Raw genomic sequence first — 13,780 nt, 5'->3', positions numbered from 1 at the left:
TGCCAGTTCACCCTTCAGAAGGCTCAGATCTGTTTTCATGGAGCCTGCAAGAAGGGTGGACTCGGGGCTGAGGCGGTGACATGGTAATAGTGAGCACAGTGACTTAGAAATATGAACGCTGACACCATCCTCAGTGAAACATTCCCTGAGGGCGCGTCTGCGTACAGTGGACGGTAGAGCCCAGTGTTAGTCATTTCAGCGGGATTCTTACCACTTCTGCTGTCTTTCTTGACTGAGAATTGACTGAAAAATATTTTCTTCACTTTTAGTGTCACTCATATAGACACACCTAGAGTGCAGTGAGCAGAAGAAAAGTGCCTTTTGTGTAAAATTGTTAGTTCAGGAGAAACTGCAGAGGCAGGAACAGCAGATTCGGAATATACGGGGGAAACAGAGTTGTCTAAATATCCTCTTTCTACCTTCAGATACGGTGTATATCCCATCAATTCCACCTACCTAAAGGCCTCGCAAGGCCTCCTGTTGCACCAGAGTGAACTGGCTTCTTTCTGTTTGTGCAGAACTGTCATCCTAGGGTCATCCCTCACCATTCCCTTCCCTCCTTTCTTGTGTTGGATCATGTCTTTTTTGGTCCAAAATCTTCCTCTTTCTGGATGTTTTCTGGGGCAGTTTTCAGAACAGCGTTCTGAGAAGTGTTACAGGGGAGATCATTTGTTTTGAGACTTTGTATAGCTGAAAATATCTATTCTGTCCTGATATTTGGGCAGCATTTTGGCCGGTTAAACTACTCCCCATTGCACCCCCTTCAGAGTACATCACTCGTCTTCCACTGGAGCTGGGCAGCCTTCCTCAGCTGGGCAGGGGAGTTGTTACCTACGTGCAGCAAGAGTCTGGGAACTCACCTGTTTCCTAAGACTTTGTCCATCTGTTGTTCTGCACTTAGTTCATCCTTCACCCTCCTTCCATGGCTGCCTTATTCTACCAACTCCAAGCCTTTGGGCAGGTTCCTAACGGTGTGTCTTCGCTTCCCTTGCTGCTAAATTAGGAGCATCTTTTAGACCTTGGGTAAAGGACCTGTTCTTAAACAAGACCCAGAAAGCATTGACTGTGAAAAATTATTCTTCAAGTTGTTCATCACCTTAAGAAAAAAAAAGTATCAAGTCTTCCAAAGGTTTACCAAGAATTTACTAAAGGCCTGCACCTCACTATGAGGAGGGCAGTGAGCTCAATTAAAAATGAGACTTGAACTGAACGTGTATCTCATGAAAGAGGAGCCACATGTGACCACGGACCTGTGAAGCGATATTCAGCACCTGGGTGGTGAGGGAAGACCGGTCACAACCACACCAGAGACCACACTTCACTCACTGCCTGGCAGGATTAGGAAGTGGGACAGAGACCAATGTCGTAGAGTTCGCGGGTCCACACAGTCCCCTTACCCGTACCAGATGAGGCTGAAAACTGCTCCAGCTACTGGGCAGAATAATTGAGTATTAGCTCATACTTTGGAAAAGAATTTAGCTTAATTCTACTCCCAGAGGTACACCCAAGAGAAATTCTTTAGCATATTACAAAAGGAGACACACACAAGAGTACCTAGCAGTACTGTTCACAATACCCCGAACCTGGAGCCACAGCCCAGGGGCCCATCAACAGGAAAGTGGCATGTTATACAGCCAAAAAGACCCAAACAAAGCTGCTGTGATAGACGAATGACTCAGCAATATAACAGCAAATGAAAACAGCCCCAGAAGGTTACAGACAGCATGAAACACTTTTATAAAATCGAAAACTTTAAAAGGGAAACTTGAATACAGGATTTGGTTTAACAGTTACTTCAGATGAGGAAGCAGGGGAATGAACCAATGGGGAGGATAATTTGGTTAGAAGTAGGTTATTGTCGAGGTTTTGTTTTGGGTGGTGGATGTGTGGGGTCCTTGTTACATTATTGAAAATAACTGGATAATTAAATACAGAGAAAAATAAGCTTAAAGGGCGGGGTTCCCCAGGTGAAATAGAGACCCTTACTCCCATGCCCTTAGTGCTTTGGTTGTGTGCTTCGCTTGTTTTTTAAGAAGCACTGAACCATTGAACAAATACTTTGCAGTTGAAAGTCATAGAACATATGTTGCTCCAAAGTTAACAATCAAAATGTTCTAGATGGGATTCATGTATCTATAAGTATCATATACTTTGTAGAGTATTTAGTGCATAAATATTTCTAGCTATTTCTGTTCTTTCATAGAAATTTTACATTTTTTTCCCTTTCTTAGGACAAAGTTAAACTATAATCCTCCAAAAGATGATGGATCAACCTATAAGATTGAACTTGAAGGGATATCGGTAATGGTTATGAGAGAGATCCTGGATTACATCTTCAGTGGGCAGGTATGCTGAGACCCAGAGGAAGGAGGGCTGAGTAGACCCTCAGGCTCAGGGTGAGGGTCTCCTCCATCCACGCTGTGGCCGAGCAGCCCCGTCCCCTCCATCTTCACCGCAGACTTGACTTGCGTCTCCTGCTGCACGTGGCACCTGAGTGCCTTCTTCCGGGGTCTGCCCTTGAAAGAAAAGCAGGCTGGTTTACCCAGATCCCAGGCTGTTTCTCCCATCCTGAGCGCCACCGTCCAGTCTGAGCCGTGTGCACGTGGGATCCCCGCTCACTGCCATCTTCTGGTGTCTAAACCCTCTTGCCCTGGACCCACACTCTCGGGGAACTCGGTCTGTCTCCATGGCACGGACCCAGGAACCTCTGTGGGCGGTGGGGATTATTCTCTACAGGTAAAGACTTCAAGACTCAGGTGATGGGCACCTGCATTGTCTTCTCGATGCCTCGGTCCTGTCCCGCCTCATTCTTTCCTGCTCACTCCCCTTTACTCTCTGTACCCTTACATTTCTGGGGATTTCACAAAACCCAAGGAAGGAAGTGGTCAGTGGCTAGGGATCCTTCCCTTTTCTTTGCCCTCCGCTGACCGCCCCCCCCCCCCCGGTACCCCGCTCTTCATGTGGCTTAAAGGGGCGCATGAAGACTCAGCGATCTGGGTTTGAATTAGGGGGGTGCTGATGCACTTGATGCCTGGTTCCTGGAGTGCGTTTTCTCTCTGCTCCTCTGAAGGGCGCGTGTCCTGCTCTCTCTCCTTCCTTCTCCTCAGTCTTCTTCTGACTTTTCTCCTGTGAAGTCTCTGTCTCCTGCATAAGTATTCTGAGTGCAGTGCTTGCTTTTCTCTCAACGTTCGTTCTGTTCAGAATCACACTCGGTGACTGTCATCCTCTTTGAAGCTTTCTATCTCATTTCATGATGTTACCACTTTCTCTTTTCTCTAAACACTGGGTGGTGAGTGTGTGGAAGTAAGGTTATGTGTGTGATTATTTAAAATAAATGCACTTAAATCCATTTGGGGACAGCCCTTAAAATACTGGTGATGCTGTGTAGCATCACAAAACCAGACATAGGACCCAACTCTTACCTAACGTGTAAAATCAATTCAGCGACAGTTATGAGAGGTTAGAAGCCAGTTAGAGCATGTCCATGTTCAGGCTTGCATTTGAAACTTGAAACCTTACTTACCTGTGGTACCAAACGTGTGCATCTCGAATCATGGTAAAATGTTTCTTGCTACACTTCAGTGTGAGATCCCTCCTTCATGTTTCCTTGTGGAGGATAAGCACCCATTCCTTGGGAGACTCTGGACTGTTTGTGATCATGGCAGTATTTTAGGGGCCTGTGTCTTTATGTTGCCTCACCGTAGCATAGAAAAACTGTGAAGGGGGTGGAGGGAGATGCATCAATCAGAAAACTGAAGAAAATTAAGGAAAAGTAAATGTTCGCAATGGAACTTTGGGGGGATTTATTCCAAAAGGTAGCTTTGAGGCCAGATGGTATCTTTCATACCGAGTGCGGTGTTTGGGGTCCAGAAGGCAGCCCCTCAGGCAGTGTGGCTCTCCCTCTCTTCAGCGGGGCCACATGGTATCTTTCATATACCATTTGGCACAAGGAGGGACCCTAATTTATTTGGAGGAAAGATTTTCATTAGTTGAAGTGTTTGCATTTATAGAAATCCCTTTCTGTTTACTGTAGAATTGCAGAACTTGCCACTTCCTGATAAGCATTTCAGTCATGTTAGGTTTTCCTCAGAGTTGAGCGTGAGCACCATGGACAGTTCACGCAGAAGGGCTGTTGGTGGTTCGTGTGGGTAAAGCGAGGCAAGGACTGGGAGAAGCTGACCAGCCACGCAGGGTCTGTGTCGTCCCCAGGTGCCCTGGGCCCTCTGTCCGCTCTTGAAAGCAAAGCGGAGCCGTGTGAAATCTGCCAATCCCCAGTCTGGAGGTCTTTGACCTCCAGAAGGGGAGCTCCCGTGGTCTGGCCTGCTAGATGAGTGGTGTGGGCTCTAGATGCACCCCTCAGATGTAAACTGCCTGTGCTGGCCCCGCAGATCCGGCTGAGTGAGGACACCATCCAGGACGTGGTGCAGGCGGCCGACCTGCTGCTGCTGACGGACCTCAAGGCGCTGTGCTGCGCCTTCCTGGAGGGCTGCATCGCCGCCGAGAACTGCATTGGCATCCGGGACTTCGCGCTGCACTACTGCCTGCACCACGTGCACTACCTGGCCACCGAGTACCTGGAGACCCACTTCCGGGACGTCAGCGGCTCCGAGGAGTTCCTCGAGCTGAGCCCCCAGAAGCTCAAGGAGGTGATCTCCCTCGAGAAGCTGAACGTCGGCAACGAGAGATACGTGTTCGAGGCGGTCATCCGCTGGATCGCGCACGACACAGAGTTAAGAAAGGTGCCTCGGCATGCTCTGACTCGGACGTTCCACCTGCTCGTTCTGTTTGTGTATTCTTCACCCCAGTGTTACATGTTTTATCTTTCTCCTCCAACTTGACAAACGTGCAGAGTTGTGATCTAAACCATGACCTGTAAAACATCTTCCCATAGGCTCTCTAAAGTGGTTGGTTTTTTTCTGATCTGTCTACCAGAGTGAGTGTAACTCATCATATAGCAATGAAAATATTAACACTTAAGAGTGACTTGACATCCTTCGCATGTTGTTTTTAATGGGAAATGTGTTAGAGGATATCAGGTTTGAGACCGTTAACACATTCAGGGAGGGTGCCTTAGCCTTTACATCACAGGGCTTTGAATCTCATGTGTATGTTCTAGAGGCTAGCTCCAAAATAAATATATAACACTTTGGAGAGGCTTTCAGAATGCATAATTGCGTTGTTAATTGTTCTTAGTAACCCTTGATTTACGTGTTGACGATTAGCTTGTATTTTTAAATTCTGTAGGTCCATAAGCTGTGTCCACGTGGAAACCGCATTCTTAGTCTCCGCTCAGTTGCTACAGTCAGTGTTCTGTTTTCCACGTGGGTGGGTGGGTAGCTTAGGAAAGAGGAAAGAAGAGTTTCCAACTTGCCAACACCACTGAACTAGCTTCTCTCTGACCCTCTTCTTGCCTTAAAGCCATGAGGATGCCAAAGGTGGAGTGGCTGCTGGGAAAGAAAAGGCGGTTCTTCATCCTTTGGTTAATGCCAGCTTGACGCTGTAAGGACTGCGGGCCTTCATTGCTCAGGGTGTAGAAGAGTGTACCTTAAAATGATGATTCCAAAGCCCAGAAAAACTGGTCACCTTACATATGTAGAGTGCTCTAGTCATTTGGTTCAAATTTAATGATTGAGCATGAAAGGCATACAATTCATATTATACATGTTAGGTCATTTTTAGTAGTTATTCCCAAAGAAATGATGACATAGTTGTCACGATTTTTGTTTTTGAAACTTGGGCTTTTTCAGATTTTCCTTACAATTTTAATGTTGGTACATTTTCATTATCTAGTTGACATATTGTATCAAGCTCTTCCGGTAACTATTATTTGTATAAATGGGATACACTCATAGCACACCCAAGTTAGTGAGGTAAAGCAAATCGTGGCAGAGTTCTTGTAGGTTCTCCTGTTGCGGTGGGAGCCCTGTAGGGTGTGGTGGAAGCTTCTTGAGACTTGCAGTGGCCCAGCAGATACGAATCTGAAGTGACGATGTTTTAAGTTAAACTCTTGTTTATCAAGGCCAGAGGAAGTAGAAAGGAAAGGGGCCGCCTCACACATTCAAGCAGCACTGGCCCTTACTCCTTGCCTGTTGATCATCTCACCTGTCAACAACTGTAGTTTTCTATGAGCCGAAAAATGTGCCTTCTAAATGCATACTCTCCCTTTCTCCTCCCCGTGCTTCCGCCCTGCTCTGCAGGTCCACATGAAGGATGTCATGTCAGCGCTGTGGGTTTCAGGGTTGGACTCGAGCTACTTACGGGAGCAGATGCTCAACGAGCCCTTGGTCCGCGAGATCGTCAAGGAATGCAGCAACATCCCCCTCAGCCAGCCGCAGCAGGGGGAGGCCATGCTGGCCAGCTTCAAGCCCCGCGGCTACTCGGAGTGCATCGTGACCGTGGGTGGAGAGGAGAGAGTGTAAGTGTGGCCGTGAGCTGTGGTCTGAGTAAGGGAAGAGAGATTGCCATGTGCACAAGAACTCAGAACAGTTCTCAGTATCTAAAGCCTAAATAGCGATCGATTTTTGTTGTTGTTGTTAAATGTTTGAAACATTCTTGAGAGCAGTAAAACTCGTCGTGGTTATTCTAAGCAGAATATAAACATATTAACTGATCGTCTGCCTCCTCTTAGTTCGCGGAAGCCAACGGCAGCGATGCGATGTATGTGCCCCCTTTACGACCCCAATCGGCAGCTGTGGATCGAACTGGCCCCTCTGAGCATGCCGAGAATCAACCACGGGGTCCTATCAGCAGGTACCGTGCCCTCATCTGCTTCACTTAAACACAAGATCAAGTGAGATGCAATTTCAGTGTTGTGCAGGATGACTCAGAACCTTTTAAAGATATTGCCCCTCTATGGGGACATGTTTAGCGTGGCTCTAGCTGTCAAGATTGTGTTAAGAAGAGTGTCTTCTGACCAGTCCTTACTGTTCCCAAGTCTTAAATACGTAGCTGTTTTTAAGACATCAGTAGCGGAGCATTTTTATTGGATGACTTAATTGCTAGAAGAGCAGGACCGAGTGACTCTTAGCACCCACTGGCCGGATGATCATATCTGAGATGCAGATTTCCTTGAGCCGTGCTAGTGCCCCATTTTGGAGAGTCCGGCACTCTAGAGTCACAGCATGTAACACACATCCAAAGTAAAAGTGTCATGTAAGAGCAGGCATTTCATAGGAGACTTGAGAAAATATTACCTAAATTAGTTCTGGCTTAAAGTTACTTTACTATAGAAACTATGTTTTAATTAACCTTTGCAAGTTTGGAACATTATTGGAAATTCTCACTACCTTGCTGACTTCATCTCACAGGTGCCATTTCACTTCGTTCTAACTATTGTCAGCAGTCTTCCTGGAACTCTTCTTTCATAGTCTCTGTTTGCCCACTAACATTACGTTAACATTTTTAAGCTCTTCTACACTGTACTATATTGTAGATACGGCTAAAGCTGTGGAATAGAAATGAAATCATAGGTTCCACAATTACTGATGTTTTCGTTACTAGTCAGCCAAATGGAGTGGTGTAGGCAACAGAACGTGGATCTGATTTCTCTGCTCTTTTTCTCAGACTTACCTTCCTTAAATTCTCCTCCCATAATGTGTATAGTTGTGCATAATTTTCGCACATGCACACCTACCACAAAGGTCCCTGTATCACTAACTTTCAGGTTTCCTGGAGGGGTGGTTGTCTCAGAAACATGAAACAGTGAGGAGAGGAGTTGTCTCCAGTCACATTGACCAAAGTTGTGACATGACTGAGTAGTTCCTGTGTGTCCAGCCTATTGCATGTTTCTTCTTTTCCTGCCTTCTTTCAAAAAAAACTTGATTGGCTTTTTTTGTCATTCAATTTTTTCCCTCTCTACCAGATTAGAAGTTATATTCTATGTCTGTGTCCTTTTGAAAGTTACATTAGCATCCTCAGCCTGTATTGTTAAAAAAGTCTAGAGTTAATCAGTACATTTATATGCTATTTTTCATGTTCCACAGTTTTACAGTATTAAAATACATGGTTATTTACAAGTAAATGTTTACATGTATATGTATTCTGTTAATCTATGTTATATACATACCTAGGTATGTATTCTACCTAGTAGAATACATAGGTAGTAGTCATTTAGATTTATCCACATATTTACCAACTTCTTTGTTTTTTCCCTCTTACTCCTCAAACTTTCCATCTGGGATCATTTTCCTTCTCTCTGAAGTTCATCCTTCTGAATTTCCTTTAACGTGGGTCTAATGATGGCAGACTCTAAGATCTGTCTAAAGATGTCATTATTTTGCCTTCGTCCTTAAAGGATATGTTTGCTGGGTATAGAATCTTAGGTTGGCCTCTATGATTGTTCAGCACACTGAAGATATTTTTCTGCTGGCCTCTGTTATTCCTAGTTGTTAAGTCAGTTGTCAGATATAAAACTCTGTCTTTTCTCTGGACTATATTTAAGGTGGTTTTTTTTTTTTATTTTTTATTTTTTTGGTCTTTTTTCCCCTGTCATTTCAGTATTAGGTGAACATTTTATTTGAAATTTTACCGTATTTGGGGATTGTTGGGCATCTTGACTCTGAAGGTTGGCCTTTCATCAAATCTGGAAAATTTTTATTTATTATGTCTTCAAATGTTGTCCTTGCTCATTCTCCTCTGTCCCTCTGCTTTTGGAAGTCAGATTAAACACGGCTAGACCTTTTACTCCATCCCCTGCCTCCTGCCTTCTTTTTGTTTTGTTTTCTTTGTGATGAATCTGCCATTAAATCCATCCATTGAATGTTTTATTCAATCTATTTAATCTTTTTTTTCCCTCTAGAATTTTCTTTTTTTCAAACCTGCTATGTCACTTCTACCGTCCCTTCATATAGAGTTATCTTTAAATAACATAGTGAGCATTTTTGTTTTGTCATCTCTCATTACTCTAACATTTGAAATTTGCAGTCTTTTTCTAGGTTACTTCCTATTGTCTGTTTCTACTGCTTCATCTTTGTAGAGTCTAGTTCCTTTGTTTACCTGAGTATCTTTGGCTGGGTGCTGATCATTTTATTAAAAATCATTTGTAGGAAAACTTTAATGATTTAAAATCTTGGAATGTTAGATTCTAAAACTTAGATAAAGGTACTGTCTTCCATAGAAGTTTTGCATTTGTTTCTGCCAGTTGCCTAAAAACACTAATTTGTAATTACTGTAAATCAAATTCAAATTTTGAGATTTCTTAGATAAGCAAGGAGATTTAAACTTGGCTTCTCATTCTGGTTGGCCTGCGTCCTGAGGGTTAGAACTTCGGAGAGGCTTTCCTGCCAGAAACCACACTCTCTGTGGGCCTGCGATTTAGATGTCTACCTTCTTCATGCCCTCACAGCCATTAAGAGAAAGCTTGCGTTTTTCCCACGTTGCTAATGCCCTCAGAGCAAAATGGTTTCCATGCATGGTAACCTCTCCAGCCTACATTTCCCTTCCGTTTTAGCATAGTATCTCTTTGGCTGCTTCTCCTCTAAGAAACCTATTTTATTTTAAAATACGGGCTGGGGAACAGAACAGACAAACTGAGGTAACTTAGAGTCACTTGATGACTGGGTGGGCTGGTGTTGGTTTTCCTTTTAAGCCACAGGGAAGTGGGAATCTGCTCAGAGATTCTGAGTGAAGTGAAATGGTTGGAGTGACTGACAGATTAACTGTGTCATCAAGGATTGAGTGAAGTGTGACAAAGATCTCCAATCGCTTGTCATCAAAGAAGGTGTCTCCACGTACTGTCTCTGCCTTCACAGCATTTGCATTTGCCTGGGGGTGGGTATTGAAAACTTACGCTTCAACTTCCTTGTGTGTCTCCTTTGATTTTTTCAGAAGGGTTTTTGTTTGTATTTGGGGGCCAAGATGAAAACAAGCAGACCCTGAGCTCAGGAGAAAAGTACGACCCAGATACAAATACGTGGACCGCACTGCCACCGATGAACGAGGTGAACAAAGCCTTGCTTTTTATTGTTTGGTGTTTCTTTTTACCCCTATTAGCACTTTTGTTTGCTTCTGCCTTTGACGTAATGACAGAGACAGCGGCCCTGCCAAGATGCCCACCTGATGTGCTCGTTCCCTCCACCCCGCCTCCTGGGAACATGCTTGCTTCAGCCCTTTGCCAGGTACCCACGTGGCACACTGCCCGCCTCCTCCTCAGCGAGGCCTCCCCACTGGCCCTCAGCTCCCCTTTCACCTCCCTTGCTTTCTGTTTCTTCATACCACATCAGCCCTCCTCACACACTCAGTTCAGTCGCTCAGTCGTGTCCGACTCTTTGCAACCCCATGAATTGCAGCACGCCAGGCCTCCCTGTCCGTCACCAACTCCTGGAGTCTACTCAAACTCATGCCCATCGAGTCGGTGATGCCATCCAGCCATCTCATCCTCTGTCGTCCCCTCCTCCTCCTGCCCCCAATCCCTCCCAGCATCAAGGTCTTTTCCAGTGGGTCAACTCTTCACATGAGGTGGCCAAAGTATTGGAGTTTCAGCTTCAGCATCAGTCCTTCCAATGAACACCCAGGACTGATCTCCTTTAGGATGGACTGGTTGGAACTCCTTGCAGTCCAAGGGACTCTCAAGAGTCTTCTCCAACACCATAGTTCAAAAGCATCAATTTTTCAGCACTCAGCTTTCCTCACAGTCCAACTCTCACATCCATACATGACCACTGGAAAAACCATAGCCTTGACCAGACAGACCTTTGTTGGCAAAGTAATGTCTCTGCTTTTTAACATGCTGTCTAGGTTGGTCATAACTTCCCTTCCAAGGAGTAAGCATCTTCTAATTTCATGGCTGCAATCACCGTCTGCAGTGATTTTGGAGCCCAAAAAAATAAAGTCTGACACTGTTTCCACTGTTTCCCCATCTATTTGCCATGAAGTGATGGGACCAGATGCCATGATCTTAGCACTAGGCCTTTTTAAATTGTTCGCACAGACTTTTGGATGGCAGGGGCTTCTGTCTCAGTGGTCAGTGCTGTGAGTGGGTGCGTGTCACACCGCGGGCAGCCTTCATGCAGGCCCGTACCCCACCCCTCCCCGCCACGGGCAAGCCTGTTGCTGGGGCTCTTACACAATTTCACATGTCAGCTGGGAGCCACTACTGCCCACTGCTGAACAAGAATCATTGTATGGAACCAGGCGGTAATTGTTCTTTTTCTTGTCATGAGCTGACGAGCGAAAGGTAAGTATTTTGCCAGTGAATCCACCTCGTGTGAAATTCCCTTGTTCCAGGAAATTCCTGGACTTGGGTTCTCTGTCTCTCGTGATAGAAAAGTGAGCTTCTGGGGAAAGCAGAACTGTTGGAGAGACACAGTTCTGAGTCTGGTATTTCTTTGCAGGAATGGAATAATATCTGTCATTTGTATTAAATTTATGATTATCAGCTTTCAATATGATAGTCGGCCTTTTGTCTACAAAACTCTTTATTGTTTTTCAGGCAAGACATAATTTTGGAATTGTGGAGATAGATGGCATGCTATACGTTTTAGGAGGAGAAGATGGTGAAAAAGAGCTAATTTCAATGGAATGTTATGATATTTATTCTAAAACCTGGACAAAGCAACCTGATTTGACCATGGTTAGAAAGGTGAGAACTGTACCTTGTGATAACTAATTCACACACTGGATTTTAAAGTTACTATTTCCTCATTTCCCACGGATGCCTTCTAATGCAATTGATAGTGTTAAAGCATTAACATTACAGAAGTCTGTCTTTGCTGGTAGCTTCTTGCCTTCACTATTGCCAGTCACATACCAAGCTGGGGAGCTGTGTGAGAGAGTTCACGGGGGCAGTGGGCTCTGGGCAGCTCTGCTGTGTCTGCGGCCCTCACCTGATAAATACTCCGTGATGGCACTAACCTAGGCGTAATCAGATCTCCCAAACCTGCTTTCTTAATCGTCGTGATCGCTTGGGAGGAAACGTTAACCCATTGATCCAGAGGTAAAGAACTGCCATTGGTTTCTGAGAAGAATGAAAACAGAGGGCTCCCATTAGCTGTTCAGGGCCTGTATTTCTGTTGCCTGGTGGAGACGGGCATTTCATCAGCAGGCCAGAGCCTTTCTAGCGCCCTGGGTATTTCACACCTTGGTGCTGGGACTCACTGGTAACACAATCGCTCACTGTGTGTGCTCTTCCAGCTGACTTAATCTGGGGCAGGAGTTGAGTGACATCTTGCTCTGTGGACTCTGCATCTTGGACTCTTCAAAGAGTGGTGAAAGAAGAGAGCCTGGAAAGCTTTAAAAGCAAGGCTTGGGTGCTTATCTCACTTAGTGGAGTAGGTTAGGTGGAGCTAATCCTTCCCTGAGGATGGTATGTGTATTACCCATGCTCTTCCCATTTTTGAAAGCCTCTGTTGTAATATGGGAAGGCACCAGACTCCTACCGTCAGACCCTTTTCCAAACATCTCCCAGGGTTCCAGCCAAGCTGGTGTTGACTCAGCCAACTTTTAATGATAAATGTTGCCTCCCCCACTGTTGCTTCCTCGTTCCAGATTGGCTGCTATGCAGCTATGAAAAAGAAAATCTATGCCATGGGTGGAGGGTCCTATGGGAAACTCTTCGAGTCTGTGGAATGCTATGACCCCCGGACCCAGCAGTGGACCGCCATCTGTCCCCTGAAAGAGAGAAGGTGAGAGAACGGGGATGCAGAGCCCCGTTCGCCTGGCTTTCGCTTCTCCCTTCTTTTGAACGGATCTTCTATTTGACTTGCCATTTGGTTCATATAACACTAAATGAATAATCCACTCCCTGAAAAAGGAAAACTCACGTATTTGTGAAGCACTGAATGTCGCAGAGCTAAAACAAGCAAAAGAGGAATTAGGGAATCAAGTCCTGAGATATATTGATGAATCCAATGCTTAGTATGTATGCATTATGTGGCCTTTCAGGTTTGGAGCAGTGGCCTGTGGAGTCGCCATGGAACTGTATGTATTTGGGGGAGTCAGAAGTCGCGAGGACATCCAGGGGGGCGAGATGGTAACTTGCAAGTCGGAGTTCTACCACGATGAGTTTAAAAGGTATTTATGAATGGTTTCGTGTGGCTTCTGCAACTTTCTCTTTATGCTTTCAAAGGCATGTCTTAGCTTCATTTAGTTTTGCTTTCAAATTATTCCACTGAACTCATATATTTATATCTAATGCATACTGGATATTTATTTAGTGACTTCAGAAGTCTTGGTAACTCATAGGAAAGCCAGAGAAAAATGTTTCTGAAGTGTAGAGCAGACCTTGACACTTCTGATAGCTTTTAGGAGAAAGTTTAAACTCCTTAACTCATGGCCTTTTGTGATATGACCTGTGTGTATTCTTTCTGCTCCTGTTCCACCCAGGGGCTTCACTTGAGTCCCACTGGGTGACATTTTCCCTCCAAAACATGGTATCATTGTCTTAGCTCCGTGCTTTCGTACTTTTCCTTTTGCCTAAAACTTCCCTTCTCACGTTTATCCAGTTAACTTGGCTTCTTCAGAACTCAGCTTAATGATCACCACCGAGAGAAGGCCTTCTCGTGTCTCCCAGTCTGAGTTAGGCTCCTCAGTCTGTGATCCCATGCCTGTCTTTTTCAGATTGTGACTGTGAGCTGAAGCTCCTTCAGGGCGGGTTCCAGCTCAGCTTTGGGTCCTAGCTTCTGGCCTCACACCTGGCCTGTATCAGACACTCAGTAAATGTGGTATCAGAGATTCTTAAATCATCTGACGGGCTGCCACACATGTGAGGTGGAGTGGGCAGCATCCGTCCAGTCCCCCTCACTTCGCTCCTCTCACACGTTCTATTATAACCACTGAACAGCGT

General features: G+C 45.1%; 1 protein-coding gene across 3 annotated transcripts in view; it reads left to right on the top strand.

Annotated features, from left to right (window-relative positions):
- GAN (gigaxonin) overlaps positions 1 to 13,780 on the top strand; it is a 48,148-nt gene that overhangs the window by 22,609 nt on the left and 11,759 nt on the right. For 2 of the 3 annotated variants that reach the window (XM_043435340.1, XM_043435341.1), the window contains 8 exons: positions 2,232 to 2,346; positions 4,389 to 4,739; positions 6,198 to 6,415; positions 6,629 to 6,750; positions 9,826 to 9,938; positions 11,429 to 11,578; positions 12,484 to 12,620; positions 12,880 to 13,008. In XM_043435340.1, coding sequence (XP_043291275.1) covers positions 2,232 to 2,346; positions 4,389 to 4,739; positions 6,198 to 6,415; positions 6,629 to 6,750; positions 9,826 to 9,938; positions 11,429 to 11,578; positions 12,484 to 12,620; positions 12,880 to 13,008 — 1,335 coding nt within the window. The remainder of the gene's footprint in view (positions 1 to 2,231; positions 2,347 to 4,388; positions 4,740 to 6,197; positions 6,416 to 6,628; positions 6,751 to 9,825; positions 9,939 to 11,428; positions 11,579 to 12,483; positions 12,621 to 12,879; positions 13,009 to 13,780) is intronic. The other variant, XM_043435342.1, reaches the window with a different exon arrangement.

The sequence above is a fragment of the Cervus canadensis genome, chromosome 18 (genome assembly GCF_019320065.1).
Source record: "Cervus canadensis isolate Bull #8, Minnesota chromosome 18, ASM1932006v1, whole genome shotgun sequence".
Classification (NCBI taxonomy): Eukaryota; Metazoa; Chordata; class Mammalia; order Artiodactyla; family Cervidae; genus Cervus; species Cervus canadensis.
This window is presented reverse-complemented; position numbering and strand designations above follow the sequence as displayed.